At 46.9% G+C, this 13589-nt stretch overlaps 2 protein-coding genes across 7 annotated transcripts in view; one reads left to right on the plus strand and one right to left on the minus strand.

Moving 5' to 3' along the window:
- Positions 1-1794: 1794 nt before the first annotated feature.
- Positions 1795-5410, minus strand: PDZD11 (PDZ domain containing 11). 4 transcript variants are annotated; one of them, XM_043974184.1, is made up of 8 exons: positions 5249-5409; positions 4115-4173; positions 3910-4009; positions 3142-3225; positions 2808-2864; positions 2492-2590; positions 2265-2325; positions 1795-2083 (listed from the first exon to the last, which is right to left on the minus strand). In XM_043974184.1, the coding sequence occupies exons 3-8, from the start codon at positions 3994-3996 to the stop codon at positions 2049-2051; spliced, it is 423 nt and encodes a 140-aa protein (XP_043830119.1). In that variant the 5' UTR covers positions 3997-4009; positions 4115-4173; positions 5249-5409; the 3' UTR covers positions 1795-2048. The 4 variants fall into 4 exon arrangements, with proteins under 4 accessions (XP_043830119.1, XP_043830117.1, XP_043830118.1 ...); XM_043974182.1 differs by having other exon boundaries at positions 4115-4199; positions 5249-5385; XM_043974183.1 differs by lacking the exon at positions 5249-5409 and adding an exon at positions 4844-4954 and having other exon boundaries at positions 4115-4199.
- A 261-nt stretch (positions 5411-5671) lies between these two features.
- The window catches only part of KIF4A (kinesin family member 4A), a 91905-nt gene continuing 83987 nt past the window's right edge, over positions 5672-13589 (plus strand). Inside the window, exons 1-3 of one of the 3 annotated variants that reach the window (XM_043974584.1) lie at positions 5672-5805; positions 6811-6951; positions 7055-7172. In XM_043974584.1, coding sequence (XP_043830519.1) covers positions 6829-6951; positions 7055-7172 — 241 coding nt within the window. In that variant the 5' untranslated portion in view covers positions 5672-5805; positions 6811-6828. The other 2 variants (XM_043974585.1, XM_043974586.1) reach the window with 2 other exon arrangements.

The following is a 13589-nucleotide window of genomic DNA, read 5'->3' on the forward strand; positions in this document are numbered from 1 at the left end:
CCTCAGAGGTACAACCAATCAGCATGTGGCAGTCCTGGCCAGACAATGAGTAGCCTTGGTGCCCAGAACCTTCAAGGAGGCTGGTACCTAGGCAGAGTTGACCCTACCCCAGGGAGGTACAGATATTCCTTCCCTGGGTTCTGGGCTGGTGGCTCCCCAAAGGGGCAGATACTGCTTAAGGATGAAGCTATGGGCTAGGGCTTTGCTTACCAGTGCCCCCTGGTGGGGAGGAGCTTACTTTGTCTCCTCAATCACAAACCTTCAGTGCCAAATTGACATTGAAGTTGTTCCAATGGAAACAATATATAACATGCTCCACTACCACAAACACTCTGCAAAAATCACTGGAATTTTAGTGTGCTGGAAACCTTTGATACCAATCAAATCAGCAACATTGGAATTTGGGCTATTCTGCTTGTGAAGACAGGTCCAGGCCCTATAAGTAGGGGAATTCCCAAAGAGCTGGGTCATTCAGGAGGAGAGGTGATGCTCAACCTACAAATGGGGCATACTGGGAGCAGAGGCTCTTGCCCAAACCTGGGATGAGTACCCAGAGTTCCCTTGCTTGTCTCTGGGCATAGGGATACCTGGAAAAGAGGCTTTCAGCCTTAGGTCTCAAGTCCTTTGGAATCTAAGGATGCGGGGGTGGGGGGGGCCAGGAAGGGGGGAGACAGACAGACAGAAACTGTCCCAATGCCATCCTAATAGGGAATTGCCTCACTATGAAGAACTGTGTAGTGATTCTCCTAGCCTGGCAAGTGTCAGATCATGAACTTCATCAGCACATAACTAGTAAGCATGGCTGTTGGCCATCAATACCAGTCCCTAAGCACAATAAGGTGAGAGACCACTAGCCAGACACAGGAAGTAGGGAAATGGCTAACAAGCAAGACTGCTCACTTCTTCTGGGTTGCCCCGTTTGGCTTACCAGCTTGGCTGTCAGAAGCAATAGACAGGGTCAATGCCAGCAGCTCATCCGGACTTGGCCTCCCTAGCACTAGAATGTGGTGTGGGTGGTGCCCATTTTGGTTGGGCACCTGCTGATCCTCACAGGATCCAAACATTGCAGTCTTACACGCCTGCCCCAGCTTGATCCCAAGAGTGAATTCATATGCTGGGGAGTAGGAACCTAAGAGGCAAACTATCCTAATGTTGCTGTTAATGTCCTTGTCTTTGCTAGTTTTTATGTACTTTTGGTGCTTATAACCTGAGAGGTCTTTCTACCTTGGAGAGTACCACAAAGAATCTGTCGGAGATCCCAAACTTGGAGGTGTCCCATTGGCCTTTCCCTTTCCAACTCTGCCTCTTTTGTCCAGGTTCATGCCCAGGATTTTCGTGTATCTGACTCCTACTGTGAGAACAAGGGAATCAGGGGTCAGGGTAGGAGAGATAACAGAAGAAGCTGCCCTGATTTGGGGAAGCCAGAGGGGTGGGGTCTATGTGAGCCCACTAAGCTTATGCCAGCCATTTCCCTTTAGCAGATGCTGAGGAAACTACAAAAGGCCTCATAGAAATCCCCAGAATGGAAGCAACAGTGGAGTAGGCCCCTTAAGCCTTGGATCTTCCCAGAATGGAAGCCTGTCATGGAGCTGTCAATGCGGAGGTCGCCTCCCTGGATCCCAAGGATATCTACTAAAAGGAAAGCTCCCAAAGTCTTGGTAGAGTCTGTGCTGTCTCTAGAGTGACTTTCCTCCCTCCTAAGCCCAGTGAGTTGAGTGCTACACCTCTGCTCCCTGCTTTGAATCCAGCACTTGCCTGGTCCAAATGCTAGAGCCACATCAACAGCACTCCAGATTTTCCTTTTATTTAGCTAGGGGGGAAGATGAGGTTTCCATTAGCCTCCCTGTCTCAAATCAACACTGGCCCAGAAAAAGGAAGGGGATCCCCCCTGGAAATGTTCCTTGCCTTTCCCAGGCCTGCAGCCCCCCCAGAAAATGAGGAAAAGTGCAGTGTAGTCTGGGGCAGCGCAGGCTCAGGTCTGGTTCAGTGCTTCCTAAGCCAGCCAGGTATTCCAGGTGGGTTCTACAAGCAGGGGAAAGGTGCAGCGGCTAGTGCACAGTCCTCTCCTTTTGGCGACGGTAATCTGGGGATGAGAAGAGCCCCCAGGAAGGCAGGGGACAGCTCTCTCAGGGCTGAGAGCCGGCCTCCCCCTCTCTTCCCAGTTGCTACTGCTAAAGAGTCCTATAACCCGGGGCCCTTGGCAATTACAAACAGAGCAGGGACTATCAGCTCCAGAGTCAAGGGCCTGTCACTCAGATACATACTGTAGGGGAAGAAGCGGACTCGCATGCTGATCTCTCGGGCTGTCTTCAGGATCTCCACAGCCTAAAAGGCAGGAGGAGCTAGGAAAAAGGAGAAACACAGGCCACAACCACCCCGCCCCCAAACACAAGCCATGACCACCCACCAACACAGGCCATGCACTACTCTTCATTTGGGGGTGGGGGTGGGGGGGGGGTCTTTCACCATACCCCAGGCATGCTACTCAAACCTTGCTGTGCTCAATATCTTGGAAATCCACTTCATTCACAGCGAGGACCTGGTCTCCTTCCTGTAGTCCTGCCCGATGGGCATCTGAGTCAGGAATCACCTGTCAGATGGGATTGGTGTAGGGAAGAGGGCATGAAACAGATAGGGAGAGGCTGATTTGGCAGTTAGGGGGATCAAACTGTGAAATGGGTCTGCCATCAGTTAAGAGTTGCTTTGTGAACAGAGCATCCATCTCCTAGCCCCAAGCCAACCGGAGTTCTACTTTCAGATATCATGGTCAAATACAATGCAGGAGGTCACCTTCCTTGCTGACTCACCTTGGATATAAAGATCCCCAGCTGGGAGGCCTTTCCCCCACGGATGTTAAATCCCAACTGTAAGAAAAGAACACAGTGAAGGAGATTTAACTGAGAAAGCACAACAGACAAGAGCATCTAGGCCCATCAAGGGATGACAGTAAAGTTTGCTTGTCTCTTGTAGAGAGAGGAGTGAAAATAAGTGGTGATGGTATTTCAGCTCTCCCAGGATTGGGGGAAGAAGAATACCTGCCTCAGATTATGTCAACTTCAACTCTGGGCAGAGCTCCCAGCAAAGACCCTTGGCAATACCCACTCAAACCTGCCATAAGAAAAGGCTGTGCCACAGGCTCACCTGGGCTCCTGGGGGCTTCTTCAGTGTGATGGTCCGAGGCAGGAACTGGGTCAATTCATTGTTGTAGTCTGGGTGGTAGACCCTCTGCAATACATAGCCCATCCCCAGGAGTCACACTCCCTTTCCAAGGGTCCTCTCTCTGTTCTACTTTCAGATCATTCTGGAGCCAGGACAAGAGAGAGTAGCCATGGACTTGGCACAATGAGGGCCACCTATATCACCCAGCTGAGCAGGCAAACGGTAGTCCTCTCCTGATGGAATGAAAACCATTGGGCTCTACATGTTTAGAATGCCCTAGAAGGGACAGGTTAGGCAGGAATTAGGGTACAGTATAACTACAGTTGTTTGGGCAGCTAGGTGGTGCAGTAGATAGAGAGCAATGGGAATCAGGAAGACTCATCTTCCCGAGTTTAATCTGGCCTCAGACACTTCCTGGCTGTGTGACCCTGGGTGAGTCACTTCACTCTGTTTGCCTCAGTTTTCTCATCTATAACATGAGCTGGAGAAGGAAATGGCAAACCCTTCCAGTATCTTTGTCAGGAAAACTCTAAATGGGATCACAGAGTCAGACATGACTGAAACCGATCAACAACAAAGAGTTGTGTAGAAGGGCCCTCCCCAACAGAGGCACACACTGGAGATTTGCTATTCCACATCGGAGGTACCAAGGACAGAGCAGGAGGTTAAGAAGCCTTTATGGAAGGTTCCAGGCACCAAAACCTCCCCATTCCCCCACTGCCCCCACACAAGAACTGGATAATAACGCACCTCATGAGGAGGAATCCAGGCTGGGGGATTCTCATAGGGTGGCAGGAAGACCACCGGGTAATCATCATAAGGAATCTGGCCTTCCATTTCTGGAGAGGGGCTGAAGGGTACAAGCAAAAACTGGCATTCAGCTCAGAAGGGTGAGTCAAAGCAGAGCACAATTGATTGACAGAGTGCTGGTTCTGGACCAGGGTTCAAATTCTACCTTGGGAAAATCACCGCCTCTCTCTGGCTCTCTTGTCTCCTCTGCGGCACCTTCCAGCTCTTGCTCGAAAATTCCATAGTTCAATCTGGGCATCAGCATGATGCCAATGTGATCAGAGCCAACCCCCCCTCCCCAATCCCCCATGGCTGTTAGCCTGACTCAGATGAGAAATCTTGAAGGCTGGGATTAAGAAGGGGGTGGGGGGGGAGTGAAGGACACCTGTGTCTGCCTCAGTTATCTACAGGGGTACCAGATGCCAACCTATGCCCCTGCACCACCATCACCACCACCACACACTCTCAGGGTATCCTTTGCTTGGGGTATAGTAGCAGCAGCAGTGTCTGATGCGTTGGTTAGAAACAGGGTTAAATAGAGTTGCTGAGCCCTTTAAAGTTTGCCAATCAATTTCTATACATTATCTCATCCCATATTATATCCCATATATATCCCATATGTCTGATCTAGACCTGTGATTTCATTGGTATGGAGAACTCCCTCTACCGATTGTTGGTTGGATAAAAATGAGATAATATTTGTAAAGTGCTTTGCAAGGCTTTAAGCTCGACACCTAGGTGGCAAAATGGATAGATTGTTGGGTTTGGAATCAAGATCGCCTGAGTTCAAATCGGGTCTCAGAAAGTTACTAGCTGCTTGACCTTGGGCAAGTCATTGAACCTCCATTTGCCTCAATTTCCTCAACTATAAAATGGGAATCATAGCAGCACCTACCTCCCAGGGTTGTGGTGAGGATCAAATTTTTGTAGAGTGCCTAGCATCTAGGAGGCGTTTAATGAGTATTCCCTTCCCTTCTGTGCCCCTTCAAGACTTTGGGAGGGGCCAATGAGCTCCTTGCCCAGAGTCCCAAACTAGCAGGTGTGAAAGACAGGACATGGACCCAGCTCTTCCAGGCTCGCTACGACGCCTCCTCACGTAGAGGGTCAAGGAGGGATAGGTGTAGGCCGGCTCGGGGCAGAGGCAGAGATGCAGAGGCCCTTGGCCAGGGCGAACCAACCTTCTCGGCTTCTCTTGCCTTTCCCCCCGGCGCCCCCCAACCCGATGACAGATGGCCGCGACCTCACGCCCCCGCCCCTGGGCCCGCCCCCTCCCCCCCCTCCCGCGCTGCAGCCGCCTCACCTGGACTGGGGCTCCGGCGCCACCGCCAGCTTGGACTTTCGGGCGCCCGTGCCGGTGACTGAGAGCCGGAAGCGGAAGCAAAGAGGACCCCGGCAGGCGGGGAGCTCGGGAGAGCCCAGCCCAGCCGCGGTTTCTCCCTGGGCGGGGCGGGTTGCAGAGGGGGCGGGGCTAAGCGCGGGAGAGGGCGGGGCGAGAGCCGATCCGGGCTCGCGCCTGCGCTCCAGGACTCACCTCCGCCCCTGAGACTCCGTTCCGCCGCGTTCGCAAGTAAATTGGCCCGCACTCCCCGGCGCGCGCCTGCGCTCCAAGACTCGTCTCCGTCCTCGAGACCCCGCCCCGCCCCTTCCGCACGTGGATTGGTCGGCACAGCCGAGCGCGCGCCTGCGCTCCAGGGCTCGTCTCCGTCCTCGAGGCCCCGCCCCGCCGCGTCCGCCAGTGGATTGGTCGGCACCGCCCAGGAGGATTTGAAACTTGGCGGTTAAAGACTGAGGTGGGGGTACGCGCGGCCCGGGAGGCCTCGGAAGGAGCTCGGCGCCCAGAACCCCAGATCCCCGCGGGTGAGCCGCTGGGGTGGGAGGACGCGTGCTGGGGGAGCGACGGCGTAGCCCGGAGCGGGGAGCGGAGACACCGCGGCGCTGGCCGGGGAGAACCTGACAGAACGAGGCCCGGTGGCGAAGTGGGAGAAGGCCGAGGCTGGGGGCGGGGGGGGGGGGGAGGCCTCCGGGGCGGGGGGGCCCTGCGGGGCGGGGGGCGCCGAGAGCCTTGTGGCCGTCGTGGGGAGATTGAAGAGGAGATGGGGGTGAGGCTGAAGAGATTCGGGCTCCCGTGAGGAGACCAGGGAGAGTTGGGTGGGGAGGCTGAGGCGATCGTGGCGGGGAGGGGAGGGGAAGGGCTGCGATTTGGAACAGCGAATAGGCTGAGGAAGGGCCTGAGGGAGGACGCGGAGGAGATCTGCGAGAGCTCAGGCGCCTGAGCGTGTGTTGACATTTTGAGGGGGAGAAGGCAGAGGAGAGTTGGGCTGAGGAGGCCGAGGAAGTCTGGGGGCACACTGAGGAGGCTGACAAGAGTTTAACGGGGGAGGAGGTTAAGAAGACGAGGACATCATGGAGAGGCCGAGGTTTTCGGGGTGAGGAGGCAGGGAGGGAATGTTGATATCATGAAAAGTCTGAAGTTTCGTGGCTGACGAGTGGAGAGATTTTTGGAGGACAAGAGTCGAGAGGTTTGGGGGAGGAGGCTGAGTAGATATTGGTGTCCTGAAAAGTTTAAAAATGGCAGAGATTTGGGGGAATAAGGAAGCTAAGGAGATTTTGGCCATTGCGACGTGGATAAGTGGTGGGGGCGCGGGGCGCGCGGGGCACGGTAGCTGCAGTGGTGAAGAAACTGGGGAGTTTAAGGTGGTTGTGAGAAGGCCAAGGAGATTGGAGAGGTTGGAGCCATTGTACCTGTTGAGTGGAAACAGGTGAGAAAAGTGAGGCTATTGTAGCTGTTGTGAGGAGGCTGAAAAGAATGGAAGGTCCTCAAGGCAGGCACCCCCCAACAGTCCTCATCTTGTTGGCTGACAGGATCAAAGCTTCAAGACCATGACGAAAGATGAAGTGAAGGGTATCCCAGTCAAGGTGGCTCTGCGATGCCGCCCACTTCTCCCCAGGGAACTGGATGAAGGCTGTCATACCTGCCTTTCCTTTGTGCCTGGAGAGCCTCAGGTAAGAGGGAGGGGGAGAAGCTGGTTGTTTCCTGATGCCAATGACTTTGCCCAGGCTCATCCTTATCACCTAACTCACTCCTGCCTCTTCTTTGCTCTTCTAGGTGGTAGTTGGCAGTGGGGACAAATGCTTCACCTATGATTTTGTGTTTGATCCCTCAGTGGAACAGGAAGAAGTCTTCAACACAGCAGTTGCCCCTCTCATAAAGGGCATCTTTCAAGGTAAGGGAGCACCCTAACAGTGTTGGGGGCTAGCCATGGGCATCCCAGCCATGCTGTAGATGTCTTTGAGCTGTCTTACTCCTTAGACATACTTAGTTAGCCCTTGTGACTGCAAAACCAGAGACGGTTGCTAGGAATGCCACCTTTTTTTTTTTTTCTTCTGTGAGGCAATTGGGGTTAAGTGACTTGCCCAGGGTCACACAGCTAGTAAGTGTCAAGGGTCTGAGGCTGAATTTGCACTCAGGTCCTCCTGAATCCAGAGCCGGTGCTCTATCCACTGTGCCACCTAGCTGCCCCCTGCCACCTTATTTTAAAAGTACAGCAGCAACATTCAGAACAACTCGAGTAACTGTGCTGACATTTGTTTATCTTGTAGGTGACACCCTGACCAATGCCAGGATGTCCTGATTCAGTTTACAAGTTAAAATGCAATGTGACTTAAGACATTTAGGGAGGGTGGGAGGAAGGAAGGATGGAAGGGTGGATGGGGACAGACCCATCTAAAACAAGGTTTCTTAACCTTTTTCATGTTGTGGAGCCCTTGGGCAGTCTGCTGAAGCCTATGGACCCCTTCTCAGAATTCTGTATTTAAATGTAGAGAATGAAATACATGGGATTACAAAGGAAACCAGTTAAGTCAAGGTAAAGATGTAATTTTTCCCCCATCTGAGTTCACAGAAATGGGGTGGGAAGAGAACAAGCATTTATTAAGTACTTACTATGTGCTTTATAGAGATTATTACATGTGATGATTAAAATCTAATGTGTGTGTCCTTGCCTCTTCTTCCCCCCAATGGCAGTGGGGTGGGGTGGTGGCAGGGGACAACTAGTTAGGATTTAATTATAAATTCAGGAGCTTCAGCAACAGTTTAGGCTTTTACTTTTAAGCATTTATTAAAGTATATTAGAAGTTAGTAAAGAGAGAGAGCACATAACTCTGAAAGAATGGGCAAAAACCTATATCAGAACTACTCCTGGAGAGAGAAAAACAGTTCCTTCACCTAGCTGCTCACGCTTCCAAAGAGAAAGAGTTCCACTCAGTTCCCTCTGAAGCCCCTGTGGAACAGGAAGAGGGGCAGTCCCCACACACAACTCCAAGATAATCAGCTGGTCGAATTCAAGTACATTGATTGACATGACTTAAAGGCCGTCTATGAATAGAGGCAACTTCTGGGATGCCAATCTGACCATAGAAACCTCAGAAAGGTCACCTCATGTATTTCTTCACGTGGGGGGGGGGTGGCGGCGGCGGTCATTGGCTGGTTCTCACACTACCTCCTGTGCTTCATGAATAAACATTGTTTCCTTAAACGAAGCAATAACATTACAGATACTAATGGCTAACAAAGTAAAGGGAATGAAAAGAGAGAAAAGAAGTTGAGCAACCCATTGACAAAAGCACCCTTTAGCAGGTGGACATTACAAACAGTGTATGCAGTGGGGAAAAGGAAAACGAGAAAATGTCCATTTAAGTCTTTGAAAGTCTTATCTCAGATGGTTCTTGGGATGTCCTCTGGGTGTATTTGTGGGGTGAAAGTCTTTCAGGTGTGGATGCTGATGATCAACTAGCAAGTCTCAGCTGTAGAATTTCAGGTGTGGTTGTAAAGTCTTTCAGATGTTTCAGATACTGGTAATCTGGAAAGTTTTCTACAAAATTGATCTTAACACAACTTTAAATAGCTTTAGCCAATAACAAAATCAAACAATGAGAGTTCTCAAAAACATGCCTAAGGAAATTCCGAATCTTTTAGAGATTTTAGAATTTTGTCTAGTTGTTACACATGAAACATATACATTGGCTCATTACAATAACGCTGGGCACTAAGTGCTATTATTATCTCCATTTGATAGTTCGGGACACTGAGGGATACAGAGGTTAAGTTATTTGCCCAATGTCACATAGCTATTAAATGTTTAAGATGGGATTTGAATTCAGATCTTCCTGACTCTAGGCTCAGTGCTCTATCCATTGTGCCACCTAGCTGTTTCAGGATTTATTAAGCTGAAATGACCTTAGAGATTGTCAAGCACAGCTTCACTATCAAAAGAGAAATTCTTAGTAAATGATTTTCCAGCCCCTGCTAAAACACTACCAGTTTACGGAGAGCTCCCTATCTTTCAATGCAGTTTATTATATTGTCAGACAGCTGGAACAATTGGAAAGAAGCTTTCCACCCGTCAATTCTGTATTTTGTGCTGCCTGCTAAAGCTGTCAAGAAGTCAAACCTTTCTCCCACACAGTTATTTTTCAGACTTTTGAAGGCAGCAGTCATCTCTGTCTGTGCTTCTAGAGACTAAACATGACCACATCGGTTTTCTTATGTGACATCATTTCTGATGCCTCATAAACCTGCCCCTGGCCAAGTCTTAACCTTACCTTTCTGAGATTCCCGCGTGTGTGTGTGTGTGTGTGTGTGTGTGTGTGTGTGTGTGTGTGTGTGTGTGTGAGAGAGAGAGAGAGAGAGAGAGAGAGAGAGAGAGAGAGAGAACTGACCTTTACAGTAAGATTGATAACTTGAAGAGAGAGCATGTAGTGTCCACTGCCTTCATGGATGAGGAGATGGAAGCTTAGAGTCCAACAGGCAGTGAATATCAAAGCTGAATTTGAACCCAGGTCTTCTGACTGACAGGTGTTGGATCCTAGTTCATGCATAATCACATGTTCTAATTAAGCTTACAATTCTATGTACTTGAAGCATGACTAGCCTATGCTGTTGATTAAAGAAGCAAGTCAGTAGTTGTCCCCTTTCATCTCCTTTCTGTGGTAAAGCTGGTAATAGCTGAGAATGTGCTCTCCTGCTGAACAGAGGCTCTGGAGCCCTATTGTGGGCCATAGGTAGGTGTGCCTGAGCATAGTGCTAATGGTACCAGGAGACTAGACTTTCCACAGATACTCTTTCTGGGGCTTAAGGTACTAAACTTATTTGTGCTTTAGGTAGTGTCTATTATTATACAAATGCTTGAACGTTTTTATATGCAAGATAAACTTAGTGTTCCAAAGAATAGGGTTTGGCTGCATTTTTTTTTAAATGAAGGGAATGTGGTTGACTTTATTTCCTAAACTATAACATGCTCAACTACAATTGAAGCTACAAAGGTGTTAATTATGATCATGTATTCAGAGCTTACTTAACTGACAGCCTTTAACTGTCAGAAAATCAGGAAGTAAACAAAACCAAAAAGGCTTCTGGGCCACGAAAAGAAATGTTCTCAAACCAGCCCCATGTTCATAGGAGAGGCAGGCTTAGACAATTCTAAATCTCTTCCTTGTCATGTCTCACCCACCCCCCCTCCCTCAAGAGAAACATCAAACTAACAGAAGGAACTGGAACAGACAACAGGTAGCCATACTAATGGCAAAGAGCACCAGGGACACCCAGAGAGGAGAGAGAGAGAGAGAGAGAGAGAGAGAGAGCGAGCGAGAGCGCGAGAGAGTGAGCAAGCACCAGTGAGCAAAAGTCCAAAAAGTCAACTGGATTCAAAGCACAGAAATCTGGGTGCTTTCAATAATAAGGCCTCTCAGTTTGAAGCCTGGCATACATTATTTTGCATACATTTTTCCCCCACAAAAGTATTTTATTATTTTCCAGTTACGGGTAGAGATAATTTTCAACATTTGTTTTTAATAGGATTTCTAGTTTCAAATTTTTCTCCATCCCCTCCCTTCCCCCTCCTCAAGACAGCAAGTAATCTGATATAGGTTATAAATGTACAATCACATTAAACATATTTCTGCATTAGTCATGCTGTGAAAGAAGAATCAGAGCAAAAAGCAAAAACCTCAAAAAAGAGAAACAAAAACAATAGAAATAGTATGGTTCAATCTGCATATAGATTCCACAGTTGTTTTTTTCTGGATTTGGAGAGAGTTTTCCATCTTGAGTCCTTTAGAACTATCTTGGACCATTGTATTGCTGAGAAGAAACAAGTCTGTCACAGTTGATCAACACATAATGTTGATACTGTGTATGATGTTCTGGTTATGCTCTTCTCACTCAGCATCAGTTCATGTAAGTTCTTCCAGGTTTCTTTGAAATCTCCCTGCACATAATTCCTTACAGCACAGTAGTATTCCATTACATTCATATACCACAACTTGTTTAGCCATTCGCAGTTGATGGGCAACCCCTCAATTTCTAATTCCTTGCCACCGCAAAAAGAGCAGTTATAAATATTTTTGTACATGTACATTTGTACATTTTTGTACATAAATATTTTTGTTCCCTTTTTTGTTATCTCTTTGGGAAAAAGACCTAATAGTGGTATTGCTGGGTCAAAGAATATGTAGGGCATAATTCCAAATTGCTTTCCAGAATGGTTGGATCAGTTCACAGCTCCACCAACAATGCATTAGTGTTCCAATTTATCCACAGCTTCTCCAACATTTATTATTTTCCTTTTTTGTCATATTAGCCAATCTGATAGGTGTCAAGTGGTACCTCAGAGTTGTTTTAATGTGCATTTCTCTAATCAATAGTGATTTAGAGCATTTTTTCATATGGTAATATATAACTTTAATTTCTTTATCAGAAAACTGCCTGTTCATATCCTTTGACCATTTCTCAATTGGGGAATGACTTGGATTCTTATAAATTTGATTTAGTTCCTGATATATTTTAGAAATTAGGTCTTTATCAGAAATACTGGCTATAAAAATTGTTTCCCTATCTTTCTGTCTCCCTTCTAATTTTGGATGGCATTGCTTCTGTTTGGACAAAAACTTAAATTTAATGTAATCAAAATCATCCATTTTGCATTTTATAATATTCTCTATCTCTTATTTAGTCATAAGCTGTTCTCCTTTCCATAAATCTGAGAGGTAAACTATTCCTTCCTCTCCTAATTTACCTATAGTATTACCTTTTATGTCTAAATCGTGTACTAATTTTGACCTTATTTTAGTATAAGATGTAAGATGTTAGTCTATGCCTAGTTTCTGCCATACTGTCTTCCAGTTTTTCCATCAGTTTTTATCAAATACTGTGTTCCTATCCCAGAAGCTGGAGTCTTTGGGTTTATTAAACAATATATTACTAAAGTCATTTACTACTGTGTCTCCTGTGCCTAACCTATTCCATTGATCCTCCACCCTATTTCTTAGCCAGTACCAAATAGTTTTGATGACTGCCACTTTGTAGTAAAGCTTCAGATTTGGTACAGCTAGCCCACCTTCCTGTGCTTTTTTTTTTTTCATTAGTTCCCTAGATATTCTTGACCTTTTGTTTTTCCAGATGAATTTTGTTATTTTTTCTAGCTCTATAAAATAATTTTTAGGTAGTCTGATTGGTATGGCACTGAATAAATAAATTTGGGTAGAATTGTCATTTTTATTATATTAGCTCTGTCTATCCATGAGCAATTGATATCTTTCCAATTATTTAGATCTGATTTGATTTGTATGAAAAGTGTTTTATAATTGTGTTCATAGAGTTCCTGGGTTTGTCTTGGCAAGTATACTCCCAAGTATTTTATATTGTCTTCTGTGATGAAATAGAGGACCTGAGTTCAAATTCGGCCTCAGACACTTAACTAGCTGTGTGACCCTGGGCAAGTCACTTAACCCCAATTGCCTCAGGGGCAGCTAGTGGATAGAACACCAGCCCTGGAGTCAGATGGGATTTAGCAGATCCTCAAGGACCCACCTGGAGATTAATCTAGACTGATTGAATCAAGTGAGAGTGATTGACTGCTGATTAGCCTACTTCAAGTTAACTGGATTGTAATCACACCTGGCTAGCCCTTAAGAAGGTATTGTTCTCAGAAGCTAGACTGTGAACTCAATTTGAGAACACCTTCAAAACCAATGGATTTAGATGATGCCAACCAATCAGCTTGAAGCAGTGTGTAAGGACCGCCTCTCTTCCAGACCTATAAAAAGCTTCCACAATCAGCTTTCGAGGGAGTTCCTGATTAAAGCAGGCTCGTGGAGGAGGACTTGAGGACGAACCCAACCAGGCTGGAACTCTAGGCTAGATAGGCTTTTTCTTAACTTTCTAAACTCCTTGTGAATACCTGTACTTAATCAATGGTTTATCTATTGTTTGTTTTTGTTATAAAACCAGCTCTTAGTTTTATTGATTAATTCTATAGTTTTCTTGCTTTAAATTTTATTAATTTTCAGGATTTCTAATTTAGTATTTAATTGGGGATTTTAAATTTGTTCTTTTTCCAGCTTTTTAAATTGCATGCCCAATTCATTCATCTCCTCTTTCTCTTTTTTATTGGTGTAAGCATTTAGAAATATAAGATTTCCCCAAGCACTGCTTTGGCTGCATCCCATAGATTTTGGTATGTTGTCTCGTTATTGTCATTCTCTTGGGTGAAGTTATTGACTCTGATTTGTTGTTTGATCCACTCATTCTTTAGGATGAAATTATTTAGTTTTCAATTAATTTTCAGTCTACCTTTCCATGGCTC

The sequence above is a fragment of the Dromiciops gliroides genome, chromosome X (assembly GCF_019393635.1).
Source record: "Dromiciops gliroides isolate mDroGli1 chromosome X, mDroGli1.pri, whole genome shotgun sequence".
Taxonomy (NCBI): domain Eukaryota; kingdom Metazoa; phylum Chordata; class Mammalia; order Microbiotheria; family Microbiotheriidae; genus Dromiciops; species Dromiciops gliroides.

Excerpts from the sequence above, each read along its gene's own strand:
- PDZD11 (XM_043974182.1), bottom strand. The coding sequence starts at position 4,191 with ATGGAATTTTCGAGCAAGAGCTGGAAGGTGCCGCAGAGGAGACAAGAG. Across the intron at positions 2,865-3,141 it reads AGAAGCCCCCAGGAGCCCAG|TTGGGATTTAACATCCGTGG; the intron begins GTGAGCCTGTGG and ends CTTTTCTTACAG. Across the intron at positions 2,326-2,491 it reads AAGATATTGAGCACAGCAAG|GCTGTGGAGATCCTGAAGAC; the intron begins GTTTGAGTAGCA and ends CCTGCCTTTTAG.